This window comes from Balaenoptera musculus, chromosome 4 (assembly GCF_009873245.2).
Source record: "Balaenoptera musculus isolate JJ_BM4_2016_0621 chromosome 4, mBalMus1.pri.v3, whole genome shotgun sequence".
Taxonomy (NCBI): domain Eukaryota; kingdom Metazoa; phylum Chordata; class Mammalia; order Artiodactyla; family Balaenopteridae; genus Balaenoptera; species Balaenoptera musculus.
Genome location: NC_045788.1, coordinates 38,139,354 through 38,162,893, shown reverse-complemented (window position 1 = coordinate 38,162,893; position 23,540 = coordinate 38,139,354). Strand labels below are relative to the sequence as shown.

At 38.2% G+C, this 23,540-nt stretch overlaps 1 protein-coding gene across 1 annotated transcript in view; it reads right to left on the bottom strand.

The window, feature by feature from the left end:
- Positions 1–12,840: 12,840 nt before the first annotated feature.
- The window catches only part of RSRC1 (arginine and serine rich coiled-coil 1), a 415,975-nt gene continuing 405,275 nt past the window's right edge, over positions 12,841–23,540 (bottom strand). The window contains exons 9-10 of the mRNA XM_036850366.1: positions 17,874–18,026; positions 12,841–16,931 (exon numbers count right to left, since the gene is read on the bottom strand). Coding sequence (XP_036706261.1) covers positions 16,839–16,931; positions 17,874–18,026 — 246 coding nt within the window. The 3' untranslated portion in view covers positions 12,841–16,838. The remainder of the gene's footprint in view (positions 16,932–17,873; positions 18,027–23,540) is intronic.

Genomic DNA, 23,540 nt, shown 5'->3' with positions numbered 1-23,540 from the left:
TTAAGTTGTTTGGACTTAAGTTGTTGGTAATAAACAGAACCAACTACTGAGTATTTCTTCAGACCTAGGGGGCACAGTGAATATTACTGAGGCACTAAGGGCTCATGACCTGAGATCATTTGGGGACATCTGTCTTAACCCCATGATCTTTCTTTCTTTCAAATTTTTAAAAATTAAAAGTTGTATCACAAATCCAATTTTTCTAAAAGGTATGATTCATTTTCTTTTTAGTGTTTATTCTCTTTTCCACTAGCTGTCTTACCAGCCCTCTTACAAGTTTGCATTATACTTTTATGAGAGATAGGGAAATCATACATAGTGATAAAAGACATATAATAAAAGCATAGGTCCAAGGTCTTCAAACTCCCTGTTGGGACCGCCTCTGGTCCATACAGCATCATTGTTCAAATTAGGAACAGTTGCCTCCTTCTCAAGATACTTCCATTAATGGGACAATTGTTTAGTAAATTTACAAATCTACAATGTGTACGGTATGACTGGTGCCCCCTTAGGTGTTGCACACTTGGTCATGGTAGCCCCCTCCCAAGCGTGAATTCTTTCTACTTGTCAGAAGTTAATGTACCCAGCTCATCCACAAACTCATGAGCAAGAAATGTAATTTTATTTTCCTGTAGCTGAACTTGATTTATATTCTGTGTTCCCATTCTGTTGGGGATGACTCTTCCTTCTCTCCCAGGGAGACAATGCCAAGGTGGAGTTAGTTGCCAACTGTGCTGCATCCCTGAAGGCATCTGTATTCCCCTCGCTGGGTGGAGTCAGGACACTAAGCGTCTCACGGTGTGGCACAGTCTGGCACAATGAAGAACTGTCTTGTCCTAAATGTCAATAGCATTCTTCTCCCTTGAGAATCATTCTCTCTAGAGCAAGTTTTTCCTCCAGTGAAGTAAACCTTCAAAGCAAATTTGACTTCACAGAGAAAAATTTTCAACGCTAAGTCCTCCTTTTTGGTGCCTGCTGCTGAGGTGAGAGCCAGGAGTTTTGTTCACACCATGCCACGAACCAGCAGCACAATTTTCCAGTGGTGTTTACTTTTATAGCTCGTTTTCTCTGTGGACACGTTATTTTGCACAAATTGTAATTGAGTCATATTTTATTTGGAAAAACATTGAGAAAATGTCACCTTTGAGGTATTGGTAACAAGAGATCTGCCTCTGTTGAAAGGTGCTTTAGGCAGCCCCTTGGGGGCAGAATCCAAGGCTTTAGTCCCTGGGCTGGGGTCCTAATGTTCAGGTGGCAAAAAGGAATTTTGTAGGAGAGAAGCAGAGGAATGTTCTGTCCTAGTGATGGAAGGCCAGAAAGGACAGAAAAACACTGGCGGGGGAGTGAAGGCTCACTGTAGGGTCAGGGCTGAACCAAGGATTATACTGTTGTTAAATATGGGCAAAATTTTGGCCTTTCCCACATTTCTTAGATGTAAATCTTTGAGACTTGGATATTCTGAAGCACGTGCCATGTTCTTTTTAAAATATAGACTTAGCTAAGGGCTCACTTCCATTTACTAACAGTTTCCACCTAAAAATTGTCTACCAAAAGTTTTACAAATTTTATCCTAATTCTCTCAGTAACCCTGTGAGGGAGGCACCATCTCCATTCTGCAGAAGAGAACACAGATTCAGGGAGGTGGAGAGATTTGCCAAGGTCCTCTAGCTGGAGACTGGTAGAAGAGGGATTCTGATCCAGATGGGGCCACTTCAAGGACATTTTCTTCTCACTACACCCCTACGTAATTCTCATAACGAAAAAGAACCTGATGGAGTGAAACGGCATATATGTGAAGCTGCCAGGATTGTCCAAACTTTGGCATAGCTTGTTTAAGTACATCAAAAAGGTTTTTGAATTTTCTTTAAAAACAAACAGTAGCAAAAATGTTATTTAATGAATAAAACGAAGGCTATTACTCCAAAGAGAAGGACTCTGAATGACAACGTCAAGTACAAATATGTTATACTAATTTTTTTTTTAAGTGACAAACTTTCCACAGAGACCATAATGGAGCCATGTGTAGTTATGGAAATCCACACCTGAAGACTGACAAGTATTTTAACTAACTTTTTAATTGAGGTGTAATTTAAATATGGTAAAGTCCAATAGTCTTAAATGTACATCTCAATAAAATTTTACATATGAATAAACCTATGTAGACACCACCCAGTTGAAGATACAAAGCATTTCAAATACCCCAGAAAATTTCCTCGTGGCCCTCCCAGATCATCTCTCTCAAAAGTAACTAGTATTTTGAGATTTGCTTCTTTTGCTTAACATTGTGTTTGCAAAATTCACTCATATTATTGCATGTAGCAGTAGTTTATTATTTTTCATTGCTGTGTAATATTTTATTGTATGAATTTACCACAAGTAATTTACCCATCTACTGTTGATAGATTTTTGGATTGTTCCTTCTCTTTTTTTTTTTTTTTTTTTTTGGCATTTGACTAGAGCTGCTATGACCATTCTTGTACATGACTTAATTTTTTTTTTGGCTGTGCCGTGAAGCTTACAGGATCTTAGTTCCCTGACCAGGGATCGAACCCGGGCCCAGCAGTGAAAGTGCCAAATCCTAACCACTGGACTGCCAGGGAATTCCCATGACTTAATTTTTAAAATCAATTTAACATTCAGCTGTTTTTTAATCTTTATTTTCATTGAAATTCGGAAAGCTTTCTACAGACAATAATTTCATAAGGAGGATTTTTCTATTGAGTCAACTCTTTGATGTTTGCAACTGTCTATATTTCTTTTGTGTCTAAAATAGAAGGAACACTTTGTTGCATCTTTAAAAAATTGAAAAATTTTAGAATCACAAAGCCTAAAACAAGTTGAATAGTAGGTAGCATTCTTTAAGAAATACCGTTGAGGTCATCTGTTCTCAGGAACTGTTTAATGTGACTGTCTAAAGCATTATTTTAAAAGTTATTTTTAAACCTTTGATAAGATTTGGAGAGAATTCAAGCTGTGGGTGGATGTCCCACTGTGAAGGCAATCATATGAGAAGGCTGTCCAGGGCTTGAGGGAATTATTCTGGAAAACTTTAAGAACTTGAATGCCTTCATCCTTGTCATATGCTTAGATGCTTTAACTATTTGAAGTGGTAGAAAAAATTTGCTTCCATCTTAGAAGAGTTGTTTTTAATTTCAAGGCCATGCAAGTTCTAATGCTATCTGGGGTATATACTTGTGCATAACAAGATAAAGGGGTGACAGGGAGTTAATCATAAGTAGCTCCAAGCTATACCTGGTTTCTTCCTAATTCATTTATCACCCTCAGATCTGGAATCTCCCTTGGGATACATCCTTCAGCAGGGCTCATACTATGGAATGGCCCTGGAGCCTGTTGGGAGAAACTGAGGTGGGCCAGGCCTGGGGTTGCTGGTGGACAGAAGAATGCTGTGGTCTGCTGCATGTTAATGATAAAAGCTAAAACCTACTATGTGCTAGGCACATTAATTCACAACACTTCCATTACTCTTTTATAGAAGTAAGTAAACAGGCTTTAGAGAGTTAATATTGTACGAGCATATTGCTAGGAAGCAGTAGAGTTGGGATTGGAAGCCAGGTTGTCTGGCTGTAGAATCTGGGCTCTTGATCGATGCACTGGTATAACCCCTGCTGCCTTGCTGTCTAACACACAGGAGACTAGCTGTCTCCTTTATCTCCAACTGAGGATGGGGCTTTACCTGGAGCCAGGGTCAAAAACACAAACATCAATAAGGGCCTGGTAAGTAATGAAAGTGAGAGAAGTGGAATAGGTAAGATGATAAGGAGAATAAGAACATTTATTGTTTCCACTGTGTGCCAGGCACCACTCTTAAGTGTTTTACATGTTTTAACTCTCTTAATCCCAAAAACAATCTAATGAGATAGACACTATTATTACACCCATTTTACATGAGAGAAAGCTATGGTCAGAGAAGAGCAATCATGTGTTGAAGGTCACACATCCAGGAGTGGAACCCTGGGAGTCTGGCTGGGAACCCACACTCTTACCCCTGTGCTGTATGGCCATGGGCTCCTGGAAGGGCGTGACAGTGGGCACTGGAGGGGGCTTGTCTCCAGCAAAGAGGGGAACTGCTACTCAGCTCCAGATGGCTGCCCTGCAGAAATTCATGCCCACTGGTAGTACGGAACTTCAAATGAAATCTCCCAATTTTTTAAAGTTAGCAATTAATTAAGAACAAGATACCCTAGCAGGCCAAACAAAACAAGGCTGTGGGCTGAATCTGGGCCGCAGGCTTCGAGTCTGTGATCTAGTTACCGCGAGCTTGAGTTGTCATGGCAGAAAAGGATACTTGAGCCCAGTAGCATCCACGTACTGCCTTCTGAGCATAGCTCAAAACTGCGCTGACGGCAAGGCCTGTGTTGTGAGAGCTGAGAAGTGCCCCGACTCCCAGCTGAAGGCCTTTGTGAGTGGATGCCAGTTGCCACATCACTGGCTGTCCATATCTTAAAATACTGGCACCATGAAGCAGTAGTTTCATTTCTGCAGGATATTTAGATTACAAACTAATGTTTTTCATCTGGTGTGCAAATGTTTAGCACAAGTTTATCAGTTTGGGGTATTATATTACTTTCCTAATTCTGTTGTCTTAAAGTAGACCTGAGATCATCTTGCCTGTGCTCTAAAATGCTTGCATCTCAGTCTTGTAAGTTGAAGTACTTGTGGTTTTTGACTCTAGCTCTAGGTTAGGCCCTCCCTCAATTGGAGGTAAAGGAAACAGCTAGTCTCCTCTGTGCCAGAGAGTGGGTCAGCGGTCCCTGTATAGCTTTGGGAAAAATCAGACTTTCATAGTGTATGCAATAAAGTATCAAAAGCCCATTTCTCCACATAAAAGCAATCTGTTAAACTAAACGTGATTGGATGCTTTCAAGAGCTTTTTCCCCCTCTTCATATTTGTTACTTGTTTACTTGCTACTTGTTTTGTCACTAGCCAGCATGTATAGGAGAGCTATACATTTTAAACAAAAAGCTTACTAGACAACATTTTTGGAATTTTATTTCTGTTACTTAATTTTTCTCCCTTTGAATCCTTATTTTCATACTGGGCATGTACTCTGGGTTCTTAGAAAGAAAAATGTTTAAGGGTTGTATTAGTTTCTTGGAGCTGTCATAACAGAGTATCTGGGTGGCTTAAACAACAGCAATTTACTCTCTCACAGTTCTGGAGGTTAGAAGTCAAGCTGTCGGCGGGGCAGTACTGGCTCTGAAGTCTCTGGGGAAGAATTCTTTCTTTGCCTCACTCCTTGGCTTGTCCCCATATCTCTCTAGTCTCTGCCCCCGTCATCACGTGGCCTGCTCCCCTGTGTGTTTCTGAATCCAAATTTCCCTCTCCTTATAAGGATGCCAATCACTGGATTTAGGGCCCACCCTAATCCAGTATGACCTCATCTTAACTTGATTACATCTGCAAGGACCCTATTTCCAAATAAGGTCATATTCACAGGTTGCAGGTGGACATGAATTTTGGGGGGACGCTATTCAACCCAGTGCATGCATCCATTAGTAACTTGTACAGAAATAATCAGAATAGGCAGGGAACAAATTTCTCAGAATTAATCATTATATAAAACTTGGAATATAAGCCAACAATCAGCTGGCAAGCTTGAAAGTTATATAATTTCACAGAACTTTACAGCATGTGTTTAGGATATTAACCTCATTCCTTCTAACTTCTTCCTGCCTTTTCTACTCTCATTCTCTCGTTGGCCCTATTTTCTTCACTGACTTGTTAGGATTTCTCTTTTGTCTGGTCATAGCCTTTGAATTATTATAAAATACCTGACGCTTCTCTGGAACAAAGAATGGAAGGAATAAATAAATAAATAAATAAATAAATAAATAAATAAATAAATAAATAAATAAATAAATAAAATAATAATAAAATAACCGCCATTAATTTGATGGTAGTGTTGAGATATTGGCCTCCAGTTGAGAACAAACTCATTATGAGAAGCTTTCTAACATGATAAAATGCCAGTGTAGATCTCAGAGTGATGTCTCTAATTGCCTAGACCTTTTTACGTTAGGTATCTGCATGAGTTATAACTCTTTTGTGAAGATAAAAAGGCTGCTGCAAGAAATAGCCCCAGTGCTGTAAGGGCTGTCAGACAGGAGGGCATCTCAAATGAGATTAATGATGTCTACCTTAATATAAGAAGATTTAGCATAACCAAGATTATGGATTCTGCAGAAACCTGCCAGCACTCATTTATCTGGAATAAATACTATTTTTAGTTAAACTCCTAAGGTAGGTTATTCCTGAACTAATGAGATGTACAGCGATTACCTTTGGGAATTAATTTTCTTTCTTAATTCTCAGTCATTTTGATGATTATGGCTTATTCAGTCTTACTCATGGCAGTCAGCTTGTAGGACAAGCCGATTTCTAGCTAAAGGCACTAAATAACCCAGTATTTGTTTTTACATGGTACTCTCATTTTCTAATTATATTTATCATTTAACTCAAATACTCTTATAGATCTGTCTGTCCAACTGAGCTGTATATGGCAAGTTGGCTTTATAAAGTAAGATCACAAGAGCATAAAGCGTCAATCTAAGTGAAATGGTAGGGAGCATAAAATCAGAAAATTACAGCACTGCTATTTTTAACAATTTGTTTAATTGATTCTGGTTCTTTGCTAGGCACTGTACTTTTTGAGCGTTGTACACACATCAACTCTAATCCACATACAAACTCTGCAAGATAGGAATTACTATTCCTGTTTACTAGATCATGGAACAGAGGCTTAGGTGGTAGAGGTTTAACTCTATAGCTCATTTCATACCACCATGCCATGCAGCCTCTGCTAACAGTGGCAATCACCTCGCTTTCAGCAGACCTCCATATAAACATCAGTGTTTATCAGTATGTGGTTCAACCAGGTTTTCAGTGACTCAGTAGGGTTGGTTACTCTTGTGGTGTAACAAACCACCTCAAAACTTTGTGGTATGGAGGTGCCATTTTATTACATTCATAGATGCTGTGGGTAAGGAATTTAGACTGGGAAATGAAGATGGCTTATCTGAAGGGCCTCAGCTAGGGGGACTGTGGCTGCAGGAGTCTGCACTCTCATGCTGGTTGTTGGCTGGAACCTCAGCTGGAACTGTCAGCCAGGACACCAACATGCGGACTCTCCACATTGCCTGGGTTTTCTCACAACACGGCAGCCCTTGAGTAACTGGCATCTTGTATGGTAGCTCAGGGTTCTGGGGTGAATATCGCAAGAGAATTAGGCATAAGCCTTTCCTGAACTAGTCTTGGAAGTTATGCTGTGTCACTTCTGGTGTGTTCTGTTGGTTAAAAGCAAGTCACTAAGATTGACCCAGATTCAAGGAAGGGGATATAGACCCCTCCCCGCCCCCTCAATGGGAGAAGTGTCAAAGAATTTGCAGACATGTTTTAAAGCCATCACAGTGGGTAATAATACTTTACTACATATTGTTACCTGTGGCTTACATGTTACAGTTGAGGTTCTCATCTATCTCCCTGCCTCTTCCGGACGGCTCACCTGGTTGCCAGAAATATAAGCAAGGGCACGCTCCAGGCAAATGCACCTCTATTACTAGTTGGGACTTCTGCCCCTAATTTCTAGCTGATCTACGACTTTGATGCACTGGCTGGGGAAGAGTTGAAGCACCGGTAGCCTCCTTTTCAACCTTTCTTCCTAAGGCAGAGAGAATCAGACTATGCCTCTCGTTTACCTTAAATGGTTTTGCTTGGCTTTTTGGGAGTGAGAGCAGGCTGAAAAAATTCAAATTTATTGCTTCACTTACATGAGATCACACACCTGGTTAATTCAATTTTTTAGTAAGTTAAAATATTTGTTGACAGGAAGATCCTGCTGGTGGAGACAGGAAGATCCTGCTGGTGGAGACAGAAATCATTGATCAAAGGTTGGTTGGTAAATGTAGAATGAGAATTGAACTGAGCATTTTCCATGTGCTTACAATATAAGATGAATGAAAGGTTCTTTTTTTCCCTTAAAGGAGAAAAAGTTCAACAGACATGGAAACTACTTAAATGGAAAAGGAGGTGATTGGGCACATGAGTTAAACTGATGATTTGGTGCCTCCTTTCCCCTGGGCCCTCACCTCAAGACATCGTACCATTTTGACACAGAGTCAAGCTGAAACATTCATGCCAGACCTCTCTAAATGGGATACATTCAGGCTCCGAGAACTACTCTTAACTGACGAGTACTGGCCTGGAATAGAGAACTGAGGAGCAATGGTGATTAGGAATTCTCAGGGTCGAAATGCCACTCACTCACTTCATGTTTGAAATGTTTGTACATAAAGCTACTGCTGTCACAGCTTACTGTAACTTCATGAAAAGGATGCTTGTCAAGTGGCCTCTGGAGAGCTGGAAATGGGAGTATGCCACCCAGCAGCATTTGATGGAACTATTTTCTCAATTAGCAAAAATTTGAATGGGCAGATGTGCTGTGTAGCCAGGTTTCTTTAGGATCTTCTATATTTTTAAAGGAAATAGTAAGATTCATAATTATCAGGCTACTTTCTGCTCTGACAAGCTGAAATACATTTCCTAATCTCTCTTGCAACAGGAGAGTAGTCAGGTGACTAAGTTCTAGGGGATGAGGTACAAACTTCCAAGTTTCCTTTAATTTTAACTTCTGAGTCTTCTTAAAAGAAAAGGAGTAAGTTCATCCTTCACGCTGCCCGGAATGTGGGCAGTGGGATGTGAGTACGATGGCTAGAGCCAGACTGAATCACATGGTGGAAGCCACCTACCTACCGAGGATGTTAGAGCAAGAGCCAGGGTTCCTCACATGTGAAGCCACCATACCTGCCTTTAAATGTCTTTCACTTGAGAGAGAAATAAACGTTTTTCTTACTTAAGCCACTGTTTGTTGTTACTGTTGTCATTGTTTACGAAGCCAAAACTAATTGCTATACTTAAGTAATCCTAATTGATACACTGCCCTTGCAGATAATCTTATCTGCTTTGGTCCCAGCAGGAAACAAATGACATACTCAAAAGAGTTTAACGAAGGCAATATATACAGAGATGTGAGCAGGGTTAAGGAAGCCAATCAGGGCCTAAAAACTACCGGAAACCGCCCCAGCCTCCAGGTCAGAAGGCAGGAGGAGGGAGCTGTTACTATAACACAGTGGGAGCTGTATCCTTGAGAGAGGGGCTAGCCACAAGAGTTGTGGCCTTAGGAAAGCAACCACAACTGAAACAGCAGGGGTACAGAGACCCAGTTCTCTCTCCTCCTTCCTTTGATTTCCTGCTAGTGCCTACTATTGGCTGAACCCAACCAGAAGCCAGAGGGCAAGGGAAACTGGGTGATATGGTCTGTAAAGGTCAGCCTCCTGGGACACTGTAGAGAACAAAAGACTGAAGAATGATTCTGACGGATGATGGCGAGAACTACCTATATATAATGTCCTCTCATTATAAAATGACTTTTTAGTTCTTAAGTGATTTGAAGATAATCTTAATTTGCATGAAATCATCCAACTTGAAAGTTAACTTATTGTTGCTGTTATTTACTAGTTTAAATGTGAAAGGTACATACCCTACGTCCTAGCGATTCCACTTTTAGGGATCTACGCAGCCATTAAAAAGAATGAGGCATATAGATGTACTGCTCAGGAAAGTTACCTAAGGAATATGATCAGGGAAAAAAATTAATTGTAGACAAATCTGTTTTCATGGTCTGAAAAGAGAGCCCATGTGTCAATATCTCAACAGAGGTGTATTTGTTCAAGCACAGGGAAAGGCTGGGAGGACTGTTAATAATGGTCACCAGAGGGGACAGACAATGCAGCAGCCGACTAAGAGGGACAGATAATGTTTACATTCAAAAACTGGTTCCATATGGATGACTTTCCTTTTGTGTTTTGTGTTTTTCAATGAGAGAAAAAAAAACAAAAAAACCCAAATCACAAAATGTGAAAGATATCACTTAAGAAAAAGCTTAATTATTGACATAACTCTCATTTTGTGTACACTTTTTCTAGCAAATGAGCAAATTTAATAAATTATATGTGACCATTTGCTAGCTGGCATAAATTATATAATTTATAGAAAAATATATAAATGAATATTGAGAAAATTTTGAAGTACTTATCAGAAAGAGAATTAGTTTAGTAAAATGGTGGCCATTGATATTTAACTTACGAATTTCACATTTGAACTAGAATCCAATATTCAAATCCCCCATTGATATTTAAACATTATTTTTTAAACTCCCAAAGCAAAAATACATTTCAAATCTATGCTGTCTTTGTTAGTGAAAAGACAGAGATTTTTGTCATCGATTGTCGTAAATTCTAAAATAGGTTTTTCAAAAAATAAGAACTCTTTGAAGAGTTTTGTAACCCTTTCAAAGCTCTCTAAGGTCTGTGTAAATGCCTTTCAAAGGGATTTAGAAATTAATTGAACAATGCCTTTTGGGAATTATACTGCAGTTAGTATAGCAAGATAAACATATTTAGAAATTGGAACTTCAAATTAAGAATCCCAAACAGAAACTGAGTCTCTGATATTTTCTAGACCGTGTCGAATACTAACCTATTTACCAGTCACTTGTCACTTTCTCTTATTAATTGTAAAAAAAGTGAGTTAAAAGTCTCTGAGCACCTTTGCTGAAAATGGCCCACCTGACCTTGGAAAAACAAGTGTGCTTGTAGGGGAACAAATGTTAATGTGAAAACGGTTTACTTCCTGAAAGTTTAAGTGTTTTAGATGGAACAGCTATTACATAACACAGGGACTGTGCTCCTAATTATGCTCTATGGCAGGTATAAAAATTTTTTTGAAATGAACTATTTCAAACATGGAGAAAGTATATTTATGGGAGATTATAATTTTGGATGACTCCTCATTTTCACTGCATGTAGTAACACTGCGGCTGATTCAAATACAAAGCGTTTTGAAAAAAGTATTTTTTCAAACTATTAATAAATGAGTTACCTTATGAGTTATCTTCTCCAGGTCATTTAGATTTACTATGGCAGAAAGAGGAAGGAGAAAAGCTACAATGGGGCTATATAAATAATCCAGTTACAGAATTTGTTTAAAAAGTCTACCCAATCTTTAATATAGGCATTCAAACCATTGTGCTGGTATGTGGTAAACATTTATTTATTTCTCAATTATTTGTTTTCGGTTCCATTTTAAGCTTATGATATTTTCATGGAACACGAACAGGTAGATAAACTGTAGTTATGGATTTTATTCAAGACATGGGATTTTAGCAGTTCATTTTTAAAAAGATTATGAAGGGATCCCGCACTATACTAGGTTTTTTACACTGGGATTTAAGCCTGAGTACCATGTTACAAGATGTGAAGAAGAGAGGGTCAGTTCAGTTCATCATTCTCTCCTAGCACTGCAGCAGGATCATTTTGCCATTCCTTCTCAAGACCTAAAAATAAAATGGTACATTGTTGAGTTTAAAGTGTTGTCTTACTATATTGGTAGACTTTACTTCTTTAAAACTGACCTATCATTTGCAAGGAGAGCAGTCACAGGAGCCAGTGGGTGGACCTTGAATGACCACATCTACATCATTTAAAATATTATTTATATAATATAAATACTGGACCAGAAAGAAAGTCTGGGCAAGTGAAGACTAGTAAGATCCTTGCTTAAACTCTAGCCCCACTGTTGTTAGTTGCTAATGTAATAGAGAAGGCCTGGTGTAGTCTGTATTCCCCAGGAATTCCAAAGGCCTTTGTCAGCTCAGAGACGTGTAGAGATACAAATCACAGAAACCAAACTAATCTGGTGATAAAACTCATCTATTTTTTTATTTAGTATTTTTAAATAGATTTTTAAATTGTGGTAAAATATATACAATTACCACCTTAACCATTTTTAGGTGTACAGTTCAGTGGTATTAAACACAGCCATGCCGTTGTGCAACCATCACCACCATCCATCCCCATAACTCTTTTCATCTTATAAAACTGAAACTCTATTCCCATTAAACAATAAACCCATTTCCCCTCACCCCAGGCCCTGGCAACCACCTTTATACTTACCGCCTTTATGATTTTAATTACTCTAAGTACCTCTTCTACGTAAATCATATAGCGTTTGTCTTTTTGTGACTGGATTATTTCACTTTGCATAATGTCCTCAAGGTTCATCCATGTTCCTTCCTCTTTAAGGTGGAGGAATATTCCATTGTATATATATATACTACATTTTACTTCATCCATCCACAGACACTTGAGTTGCTTCCCTGTTTTGGCTATTATGAATAATGCTGCTATGAACATGGGTGTACAAATACCTCTTTAAGACCATGCTTTCAATTCTTTTTTTTTTTTTTTTTTTTTTTCTAGGCCTCCTGGAGCCTAAGGACTGATAATGTTAACCCCTGTGACACCACCCTGCTGCCTCACCATCAGCCAATCAGAGAACTGTGCACAAGCTGATCACGTGCCCTGCGACCCACCCCTCTCCTGGCCTTTTTAAAAATGCTTTGCCTAAACCGTTTGGTGAGCTGGAGGCTTTTTTTTTTTTTTTTTTTTTTTAATTCACGTTCTTTTATTTATTTATTTATTTATTTATGTATTTTATGACTGTGTTGGGTCTTCGTTTCTGTGCGAGGGCTTTCTCTAGTTGCGGCAAGTGGGGACCACTCTTCATCGCGGTGCGCGGGCCTCTCACCATCGCGGCCTCTCGTGTTTCGGAGCACAGGCTCCAGACGCGCAGGCTCAGTAATTGTGGCTCACGGGCCCAGTTGCTCCGTGGCATGTGGGATCTTCCCAGACCAGGGCTCGAACCTGTGTCCCCTGCATTGGCAGGCAGATTCCCAACCACTGCGCCACCAGGGAAGCCCATGCTTTCAATTCTTTTGGGTATATACCTAGACACCTATTTGTTTTTGTACTGGCTCCAAATAGCTTGAGTATTTTAAACAGCCATACTGCTAAACAGACTGCCCATTTAAGACGGGCAAATTCAGTTTTTCCTTCATTGTCAAATATTTATTGAGAGACTTCTTGTGTCAGGCATGGGCTAGATTCTGGGGATACAATAATAGCAAAAATAACTTGGAAATACATGATGACAGAGCATTTTCTTTGATCTGGGAAAAAACCCACCAAATGGAATATACTGATCAACATCCATCTCTATGAAAAAAGGTGAAGATGAATAGAGAATTCACAAAGAGTTCTTTCTTACCTCCATTTTTATCCTTGTTCTTCTGTAAAGACTCAGATATTTTCTTATCAAGATGACTCACTTTTCCATTATTCCATAAAGGAGTTCCAAAGGGTAATAAGTAGGGCTTACATTTAAAGGATGGCATTTAAACATTTTCTGAATAATTCAAACACTGTATCCATTGAGTAATGGCCAGGAGCTGGTTCAAGACCTCTTCCGTCATACTCATGAGGAATTTTGGGGTAGGGAAAGGGGGGAAGGAAGAAGTAACATGGGTGTAAGAATTCCAGATCAATTCATCCATAGTTTAGTGACCAAAAATGTCCCGTGTCTTGTTTTATTTCTAGCTTCTGTTACTATCTTAGTTACTCACTTGATACCAAGATTTTCACTTGATACCCAAATCAAAGGAAAATCTGGAAACAGACCTAACCACAGGCAAATGAACCGTATCTTTTCATTCCAAAACAATGCTTTCTGTAATAGCACACAAGGGAAAACAAAGAGGATTAGGGAACACACAGTTGTCCCCACTGCTGTGCAAGGCCTTATTGGCAGACGCAATTCTTTCTTAGAAGTACTGAAAGCCTCCTTCAGCTACCATTACACGTCTCACTCAAGTCATCTTGGCTGACAAGTGGTGGTGATACAAGACTGGATGATAGTGGCCAAATCAGCTTATTCAGCTGATTCTCCACCAAAAGGAAGAAATGATCAGAGAAAGCCAGAGGGCAACCAGGAACCTAACATTTTGCTTGGATTTTAATAGGATTGAGAGGGCAGGGCCACTTGGGTCTTTCACAAGAGGGACTCTTCCTTGGGTTGGAAGTGCAACAGTTCCCAGCCCCCTACAGCAGCTACCAGGAAGGTGGAAGTAGATAGCTGTGAGTTCCTGTGGCTCCAGGGGCTTTCCCATCCTTCAGGTCTTCATTCAGTTGTGATCTCATCCATGAAGGCTTCCTTAATTTTCTAACTTGCAGTAATCTCTCTCTTTTTTGCAACCATGTCCTCTCCTCTGCCACTAAGTATTATATCTTTTATGTCATATACATGTCTGGGCTTCATAACTAAGCCTCTTGAGGGCAGAATCCCCACTGGATTCACCCATGTATACCCAACTACCCTTACTCTGCCCAGCACAAACTAGGTAGTCAAAAAAACGTTAATGAGTAAGTGGGTAAATCTGACGGAAGAAGACCTGAGATACCTCCAGTAAGCAGATAGTAGGTCACTACCTGCAGAGCAATCAGGGTTTCTTGTGGTCTTGGCAGGGAGGGACATCAAAAGCTGGGGTCTATTGGCCATGGCAGTTCAAGCACATACATAAGGAGTACACTGAAGTTGGAGTGTAGCTTTTCAAATAATTACCCATGCAACTATTTGTTCCATATTTCCGTTAAGATGGGCTACCATGCCAAAATGTTCCCTTGGCATAAATAGTACACTTTTTCTACCACGGGCTTTCTTTTGTGTTATTTTACTGAAGAATCAAAGTAGGTAGGTAGGCTATTAGTATCCTCATTTCACCTGCTGTGATGCTGAAGTGAAGTAGGTGAAAGACTCAAGAGTGTTCTGTTCTCATATTCTTAGGTATCTGCTTCCTCGTAATTAGGGAGTGCCAGAAAAAAAAAAGTTCTTATTCCATTTTCCCTGAGAATGCACTTGTTCAGAAATGAAAACTTGTATTATTAGTACTCATCATTTTGTGTGAAGTCAATGTTTCGAAAAACACTCTGAGGTCTCATGTAAGTCCAAACTGTTGCCAGTAATCAACTGACATGAAAGGGACTGTTCTGTTTTATAGAGTCATTATATTAGGATATTAAAGAAGGCCCGCATGGATCGCCTACCTTGAGTTTGGCGATATGTTTGATAGTGGTCTATGAAGTCTTTCTCATTAAATTTGATTTGGCTTATGTGGTAATATTGTAGTCTTCAACAGGATGCAGGTAAACAAAGTTAATAATATATTAAAATGAATCACACTGGAAATCAGGAAGAAGGGGAATAGTCATTGAGTTTAGCAGGGACTAGAGTTTAGTTAATTAAAAAATAACTTGATTCTCTATCTCTATGAAAAATTTAGCTTTAAAATATAAATCTATTGCAGTTCAAGCATCTGTATTTGGGTTACTTGCCAAAGAGGAACTCTGGTGTGAAATATAATTAAAGTGGATCATAATATTTTCAGTATGTTATAAATGAGGAACATCAAGCATACTGAGAAAAAATGCCTAGTCCAGCTTCTCTGGAGAATTCACTAGTGGCCCAAATGACAACCCATATTCTTGCCTAGACCACTAAAATATAATTCCGCAAAGGATGATAGTCCTTTTACTATTTATAAGTTATGTAATAAATGAAATATAAAATTATTCAGTACCAGTAATCCCTTTTAAAAATCACTAAAAATTTGTATATGTTAAAAACCACACACACCTGAGTTCATACTGGGTACTTCTACTTATAGCTAAGGAAAAAACCCCCACTAGCATATATTTAGAATATGAAAACATGTTTGTATAAAAACAAGTATTTGGTCATCAGTCTATTTTCCATCCCTTTTGCAACTGATTTTAAGTTCTTTATAGTTTTCGTTTTTAACAGGGATTACAACTTTAGTAGTTCCAGAAATATAAAAAGATGGCATCAAAATGTCCTATATATTGGTAATCTTAGCCCAAGAACTTTTCACGCTTATCTTGTGTTCTGGGCTACAGTCTTCATAGATACAAATTTGAGCAGAACAAATAGAAAGGGAAATAATTCACGTCAGCTGTTGAAGGCAGTTTGTAAGGCAGGCCTAAAAGTCCTTATCTCTGGCGTGTTCAGTATGGAATGCATAGTTGATTTTCATTCAGCTACCAGAGAAAGGTATTCTACAATGACAGATAGCCTTATCAAAATTACAATTAGCTGGCTTCCTCTGCAGGGTATAGCAGTTGGTTAAGTAACACTGAAGTGAGAGCTCTTACCAGTTTTCTCAGAAACAATTCCCCATCATGAGTATTTGGCCAACTGCTTAGGTCTAGCGTGAACATGTAATTTTTAAAAGAATGAGCTGGGACCTGCTAACATGTTTCAAAGGAGCACCTAGTAAAAGCTGATCTCTAAGCAAATAAACCATCAGTTTATTTAATTTTCAAGTCTTTTTTTTTTACTAAATGTATTATTCCTCTAAGAGTAACATGGTTCATGCTGCTTAGATTGTTTACAGTGCTTTTTGTTGTGCCTAAAATTTTTCAATAAGGCGAAATAAAAGATTCAAATATGGTTTTATAATGCATGGAAGATAAAATCTCATATTTATAGCATATAGTTCGACTCTTTTATATGCATGACTAATCAAAATTGTGTCCTTAAATGGCAACTTGATATTTTTCAAATTGTACTCAGAAACACTACTGTGTACCATTTGCCTTAATACCAATATTATCAGGATTAGCTTTATTAACAGTATGACATTTTCATGCTTTCTTAAACTTTACACTAGTTTTAATATTCACAATGTTTGATTAAGTTCAAATCAACAAATATTCAAGCCTACATGAGAAAAGAATGAAATGAGGTTACCTTTTTATATAATCAGCTAAATTATTTTTAAGAGTTAATACTGGGATTTAAAAACCTAAATTTCCAATGTTACTGTTAATTCAACCAGATGAACATAACTTTAGGCCACAGGACTGCCCATTAGCCTTTCCTGTCGGAGAGCAATTAATCTCTTGAACCACTTTTCTTCAGCATCAGCTTTCTCAATAAATAACTGAAATAAAAAAAGAAAAAAGAAGAAAAAATGTTATTGTCTGCCAATAACTTGGATTTGACCTTATAAATCACTTTTATAGAATACATCCTTCAGCACAAGATTTGGATACTATTTAACTCTTGATGACCTCTTAACTGAAGATCATCTATTTGGAATAATGCTCAGAAAGTTTTAGAGTAAAAGGACGAACATCAAAATCATTGGTTAGCAATTTTACATCTCATTTTGTAAAGTTTATTTCCTACAATCTTCCTGAAGACACAGTGGTATGACACTACTTCACAGAAGATAGCACGATATGATGTTAATGACACGCTCACAGTCCGTGAGCCAACGGGAGCAGAGCCAGAATTAGATCTTTTATTTATTTATTTATTTATGGCTGTGTTGGCTCTTCGTTTCTGGGCGAGGGCTTTCTCTAGTTGTGGCAAGCGGGGGCCACTCTTCATTGCGGTGCGCGGGCCTCTCACTATCGCGGCCTCTCTTGCCGCGGAGCACAGGCTCCAGACGCGCAGGCTCAGCAATTGTGGCTCACGGGCCCAGCCGCTCCGCGGCATGTGGGATCCTCCCAGATCATGGCTCGAACCCGTGTCCCCTGCATTGGCAGGCAGATTCTCAACCACTGCGCCACCAGGGAAGCCCCAAGAATTAGATCTTTTAGTGCCAGAATAAAAATAAAACAAAACTTCTTTTTGCCCATTTTTCTTTCCCATAGAAAGAATCTCCTAGAAGTCAGGTAACATGAGTTGGTCCAAACCAGCTTCAAATACATGTAACAGCTCTAAAGGCTGGGGGTGAGCTGCCTATTTTTAGCAAATAGGAACAAATGAATCCATTTCCTCCAATGGTCTTCTTGTCACCAGCCCAAAAGGACAACAGTTTGAATTAACTTCAGTCAACTAGACTTAAACTGACATTCTTAAGGTTTAAGGATCTTACATTTGGATGGGCCAGAGAATTGTCATCTTGGTACTTGATAGCAGTAGGGATGCTGCTAGGGTCTATTTCTTTTTCATTACTCGGTGGGTCAGCCACTACTGATGCTGGTCCTGATGTTGCAGCTGCATGCTTCACTTCACTAGGTTCCACTGACTGAAACATAAAACACATGTTATTAATTGGATAACAACATACAATTAAAATGTTGCTTTAATAATATTTCTGATTTTGAATAATAACTGCTCAATTGGCCTCCTTTGAGATGATACTAATTACAAAATGGCCCTAGGTTATTGAATAAGAAACAACTATTCCTAAAGTAAGCAAACAAATACAAAAACACTGTGAAAATGTTATGTCTTACAATCAGCATATTTTTCTTAAGAAGTTGGTACTTACGAGTCTATACTATTGAAAAAGTATATACATTTCACATACCTAAATTCTATTAATGAAAATAAGCTTGCAACAAATCTCCATTTAGTTGGTCTCTTTAGATATAAAAAGCAAATTCAAAGGTTATTACTGCTATTTTTTAAATAATAGCCTTACTGAGATACAATTCCATATCACAATTCATAAAGCTTTTATCACATCAACAGAGTTTTGCAACTAACACCACAAGCAGCTTTAGAACATTTTCGTCATTCTCCTAAAAAAACCCTATACCCATTAGCAGTCACTACTCCCCATATCTCCCCAACCCTCCCATCCCTAGGCAACCACTAGTTTATTTTCTGCCTTTATGGATTTGCCTATTCTGGATATTTCATATAAAAGGAAGCATACAATATGTGGTTTTCTTCTGACTGGCTTCTTTCATTTAGCATGTATCAGTATTTCATTCCTTTTTGTTGCTGAATCATATTCCATTGTATAGAATATTATATGCCAGGTACTGTGCAAAGTGCTGGGGACAGAAACACTGATAAATCACTGTTCCTGCCTGGAAGGAACCAGGAGTGTAGTGCTAACTCAGGTTAGTTCCAATATCTCCTTCCCTGAGACAGGAGAAGGCCAGGGAAGTGGCTGAATAAGGGAAAGGCTGCAGGGATAACATGAAATGGATTAGATGAGAAGTTGACATTAAAGGTTAAATTTAAAAAACCCTAGATGATTGGGAGATTAATTCCATTACTTAGCCTTTTTTTCTACCCCTATTGGTTCTACACATATAGTTTTTCAATTTCCATTCTCTTTTGACTTTTTTACTTCTGAACATCCACTTCTCTGAATGAAGTGCAAAACAGAGGTCAATGGGGAAAACATCTAGAAAATGAAATATGCATGAATTAGTTAATCCTTTATTAGAGTAATTTATCTCAGAGTTGGAGATCCATCTATTTAACCAGTATTTACTAAGCACTACTAATTGCTAAGCACTGGGTACACGAGGGAGAATAAGAAGATATGTTCCTTGTCCAGGACACGGGTTCGAGCCCTGGTCAGGGAAGATCCCACATGCCATGGAGCAACTAAGCCTGTGCGCCACAACTACTGAACCTGCGCTCTGGAGCCCACAAGCCACAACTACTGAGCCTGCGTGCCACAACTACTGAAGCCCGCGCACCTAGAGCCCGTGCTCTGCAACAAGAGAAGCCACCACAGTGAGAAGCCTGCGCACTGCAATGAAGAGTAGCCCTTGCTTGCCTCAACTAGAGAAAGCCCGCGTGCAATGAAGACCCAATGCAACTAAAAATAAAAATAATTAATTAATTAATTAATTAAAAAAAAAAAAAAGAAGATATGTTCCCTGTCCAAATTGCAGATTACATTTTGCTAATGGGATGACAGAGCTCTAACAAATAAATACCAAAATATATACATAATCACAAATTGTAACAAGTTACATAGAGCTGTTTAAAGAAATATTTGGTAAATTTGATTTGGCAGTTTTCTTCTTACATTTTGGAGCCAATATTTTTTTCCTCAGATCCCAAACATTTCTATGTCTCCAACATAGTGGTCATAGAAGACTCATAGCCCTAAGTGATATTACACTGACCCTTTATAAAACTGAAGACATGTAACAGTAAAGCCCAATATTCTGCACAGGGGAAAGTGGGAAGTATGCTAGTCCAGTGAGGTCCAGGACATAATTTTTTGGTACTCTATCTTGCCATGCAGGGAATGTAAGAGCATGCCGTTCTGCATATCTAGGCCATGCTTTGATAGGGTTCAGCTAGGAGACTGGCTGTCCATATTGAACTACCTCGAAAAATTGTGAAGTGCTGTTATTCTAGTTGCTAAACATGTGGATTGCACATGTGCAGGTGGCAGAGATAACATTCTATTACAGAAATCAAGTAATCTCATTTTGTTTTTACCTACACAGTACATTAAAGTTTTCTTTGAAAAGTGCTTATACGCCCAAGAGGTAAAGTTCTCAGGGGTTAGGATCAGAGTGTAGAAGTTATTATTTAATAATGGGTAATTTTAAAAATGTGTGAGGAAAACCATCAATTGCTTCTTTAAGTGAGGAAAGCTGTTACAGAAAATTTGACTATTAAAAAACCCTCAGCATGGCCACTATCAAACATCTGGCTTTGAGTAGCACTGCCACCTGGTGGTTCAGTTTGGAAAAACTTGTTTTAACACGTACTTAAAAGTATAAAAGAACAAATGACCATGCTGCTTAGAGTTACTTACCCTCTTTTTGAACATAGGCGGATATCTGCCAAATACAACAATTTTAGGATTGAATAATTGGTAATAAGCTTATTTTGGAGAGCAGTCTGAAAACAAGCTGCATCTTGGTTCCTTAAGTTGATGATACAGCAGGAACTATCAGATCATCTTTCTACTCACACCAGAAAAATATGATTGCACAGAGTTAAACTAGTTACATCAATATGTGTTGCAGGAGACACACTGTCTAGCATGTCATTGGTAATAGCCACTTTTCTGGTAATAGCTCCCTAGCTAAATTAGTGGAATTAGCACAGCTAAAGACTCTACCAACAGAAGGGGTCACTAGTTACAGAAAAGCCTTTTTCAGAGATATTACAAATTTATACCAATGCATGTAGCACTGTCCAGGAGAGAAGGATGTTGAAACTTGGTTCATAATTTAGTCCTCAAGAGAGTTAGTCTTTGCTATGCATCAGGAATAGCCCATCACATCTGCCCATGACCTCGATGAAATGGTCCTCTATATAATTTACCTCCTTTGCTAAGTCATCTCCTGATAAATAATTCATCTTCTTGGGCATCCTGAATCCTTACCTTATACTGTAGACACAGACATTTTAGAAACTGGAAAGGGATTTCACTTTCTAAACTAATAAATTGGTCCTCTGTTTTATATTACAGTCCAGTGTGAACTTATTCTTTGTTGGCCCATCACTGCTCTTCTGATCGTTTTGAAGTGCGATGACTAATATAAGTCCAGTGTTGGATGGCTAATATTTTATACTAGTGTACATTCACCAAGGTAAATGCCATCTTCTGTGGCTTTTTAGCATATTCTTTATATTTCAACAGGGAATATGCATCGAGTTCACAATTATGAGAGACATTTGATTAGTAGGAAAAACACGGGTTCTAGAGTTGGACAAATTTGGTTTGGCTGCTGCTTTCTATCATTTATTAGCAGTTTGACCATGGGTTATGAAATTTGCTGAACCTCAGCTATAATTAAGGGTTATTAGGATATTAGTTAAATTATAAATGTTAAATGTCTAGTATTAATGGTAGCCATCATTATTTTAGTTATTTTATATTATTTAAATATATAAAAAAGTGGGGCTATGATACAACATTGTTTTATATCATATGCCTACTGCTTTAACATTTCCAAATGGCTGTGTTGAAACAAATTGGTCCAAAGCTTATGTCTATACATGAAAACAGAAAGTTACTGTGTAAAGTAATTTTTAATTTGCTTGGTCACCAAGCCTCAAATAAGGAGAATTTTAGGATCTATAGACCATAAAAAATTACATAAAACAGTCTCCGGCCCAACCAAAACAGAATCCTTGTATCTACAATCCCTCTGAAGGAAGCCACAGACAAATACAGCCCTCAGTGGCAGCAGCAGGAAGAGGAGGAGTAGTGACAGCTTTCATTTCTTGAGTATTTACTATACGCCAGGCACTTGGTTAACGGTTTTATGTAAAGTATCTTGCTCATCCTTATAAAAACCTCTACTACGGGTATTATCCCCATTTTAAGGGACGAGAGCCAAGGTTTAATAAGATTATTATGTAGTTTAAGGACATATAACCAGTAAACGGCAGAATCAAAATGTGGTTCCAGATCTGAGTCTACATCTCATGCTTTTGACCACTGCTTCCTAATTGCTAAATGCAAGATTTATTGCAATTTGGCTTGAATTTTAGAGGAAAGAAACAAAAATGTTGTTAAAATATTTTAACTAAATATATTTCTGAGGGGCTCAATTCACAGTGCTGGATTAACATTTCTAGGCTGCTTCTGCTTCTCTGTCATACTTATCCAACCAAGAACTGGCCAGTTCTAGGATTTCCAGATTGATTTTGATTGATTTTATTTCTTTCTATGAATTACTGTTAAGGGGAACCTCTTTTTGAAAGATAGTTGAAACAGAAGGTGGGTTTCCCTCACACAGATTTATGAAGGTTGCTTACAAAATGAAGAGCCTCCTGTTCCATCCTAGACCTCTCAATCCTTAATGGTAGCATCTGAATTGGGAGTACAAGAAAAGCTACATTGAAGCTGAGTAAATTCCAACTCAGCACTAAAAACTAAAGCAAGCAAAAACTAATTATTAAAATAATTAATAATGGTGGTCCCTTTGATGAGAGATGTAGGTGAAATTCCTTTAAACTGCTCCCAAGGGAAGCCCATTTAACTATATATAGGGTTTTGTTATAGATATGGGAAGAGGAGTTTTTCTCTTGGATTTAATCAGTTATCTTAAGATTAATAACTATAGGAAATAATATTTTAAAACTTTTCTAGAGAATATAAACAAGGTAAAAAAATGACTAATCTTGGAATTCAAATATATAGATATCATTACATTTAAAAAATCTTTTAAAGTGCAACCAGATATCTAAAGAATTTCTGTGTTTCTCAGCAAGGGGTCTGTCTTACTGGTGAGCATGGAGACTCAGGGAAAGTAAGGGGCATATTAGAGAAATGTAAATGGGGTAAGGTTTATACTTCAGACAGTCTGAATGCCTATAGTAGTAGAAGTTTTCAAGCACCATACTTAGTTTATAGAATGTACTTAGATATCAAATAATTTAGATGCTAGAGTATATAATTTAAAAATAAACATTTAATGGATCAAGAACCATGTTAGATACTTGATAATCATTATATTTAATCCTCGGTTACTCTAAAAAGTAGGAATTATTAGCTCTATTTTATGAATTTGGAAACTGAGGCTTGGAAAGAGGTTGAGAGGTTTTCTCGAGATCATAAATCATGGTAGGAAGTGTGGAAGTTAAGATTCAAACTCAGATCTCCTTGAGTCCAAAGCCCATGCTCTTTCCACTATATTAAGCAGGCTTTAGATCAACTTCCTTGCTCACTGCCAATTTTACTAGTTACTGGAAGAACTGCTAGTATTTTGGAGGAGAGGAATGGAATTAAAAATAAATTTACTATATTAATAATTAATACCAAATGGGAAAAAGTTGTTTAGAAGAAAACCTAGTGTATTAACATAGAGGAATAAAT